The sequence below is a fragment of the Neophocaena asiaeorientalis genome, unplaced genomic scaffold (genome assembly GCF_003031525.2).
Source record: "Neophocaena asiaeorientalis asiaeorientalis breed wild unplaced genomic scaffold, Neophocaena_asiaeorientalis_V1.1 scaffold62, whole genome shotgun sequence".
Taxonomy (NCBI): Eukaryota; Metazoa; Chordata; class Mammalia; order Artiodactyla; family Phocoenidae; genus Neophocaena; species Neophocaena asiaeorientalis.
The window spans coordinates 2,853,457-2,854,779 of record NW_020175191.1 but is presented as its reverse complement, the minus strand read 5'-3'; the positions used below and the strand labels follow the sequence as shown (position 1 = coordinate 2,854,779).

General features: G+C 33.9%; 1 protein-coding gene across 1 annotated transcript in view; it reads left to right on the top strand.

The window, feature by feature from the left end:
- Nucleotides 1-962, top strand: part of BCAS2 (BCAS2 pre-mRNA processing factor) — a 15,756-nt gene extending 14,794 nt beyond the window's left edge. The window contains exon 7 of the mRNA XM_024764779.1: nucleotides 649-962. Within this exon, the coding sequence (XP_024620547.1) occupies nucleotides 649-775 (127 nt within the window). The 3' untranslated portion in view covers nucleotides 776-962. The remainder of the gene's footprint in view (nucleotides 1-648) is intronic.
- The last annotated feature ends 361 nt before the right edge of the window (nucleotides 963-1,323 follow it).

The following is a 1,323-nucleotide window of genomic DNA, read 5'->3' as shown; positions in this document are numbered from 1 at the left end:
CTCTGAATATAGTCATGTTTTTTTTATCATTTCTTTTCATTTTTGATTTGTTCTTTCCCTAACCTCCCTGCCTCCATCACCCACATCATTGTCCTTGTTCCACCTTCCCCTCATCCTCTAAGTACCCCATGTTATCAGTCTATTATGCATCTTTCCACACTGTTCTTCAAACTAATATAAATCTTCTACATGTACATGTGTGTTTCTTTTCATTTGTCCTAGAGATTTTTTTCTGGGGGAAGGGGAAGATTCCTTGAATCTATGGAATTTTATCTTAGCAGTTGTAGGAATTTCTTCATCATTTTTCTTTATTGCCTCTGCCCTATTTTCTCTCCTTTTTTGTTAATCCAATTAACTACCAACTTCAATCACTCTTTCATATCTCTTCAACTCTTTCTAATTTGTTCTTTTCTAAATTAAACTTTTTATTTTGAGGTAACTGTAGGTTCACATGCAATTTTAAGAAGTAATACAGAGGTCCTATACACCCTTTACTCACTTTCCCACCTAATTACACCTCAGTTTTTGAAAATGTAAAGCTAATAGTGAAGGTTAGTGTTATGACCCTGGCTGAAAATATATATACTATAAAAATCTTATAAGGGAAAGTTCACATTAAGTAATTTTCCCCCCTTTTTTCTTTTCTAGTTGGGTATCCCTGGTCAGTAAGAATTATGAGATTGAAAGGACTATTGTACAATTAGAAAATGAACTCTTTCAAATGAAGCAGCAACATGGAGAGGCAAACAAAGAAAACATACGGCAAGATTTCTGAAAAAGACTATAATCTGGTGGGTAGAAAGGAAGGCATGTTGGGCTTTCACAGAAGATCAGACATCTGAACTGTGAAAAACAACAGCATCTTACGGTAATCATCAGTGGTTAAATGTTTAGAAAGCATAGAATGTGGACTGTTATATTCTGTTTGTACATTTCAGCAAAATAAAAAATTTCAACATGGTGACTTGTTTTGTCTTGTGTTTTTGCCATTTAAAAAAAGAACTTTAGACTTTCAAAATAAGTATGACTTAAAAAAAAAAAAAAAAAATAAGTATGACTTTATAATAATGTTCGTAGAATTAATTTTGAGTCACCAGGACCATATTTTGTACCCAAGAGATCTTTATTGAAAGTTTTCAACATGTACAAGAAGTTGGAAACTTTTGATTTATAAGTATTTCAAATAAAGAGGTAGTTGGACTTACTTGCTGGTCCAGTAGTTAAGACTCCGTGCTTTCGATGCAGGGAACACGGGTTCGATCACTGGTCGGGGAAGTTTGCATGCTGCTCAGTACGGCCAAAATAAAATGAAAGAGGTAGTTC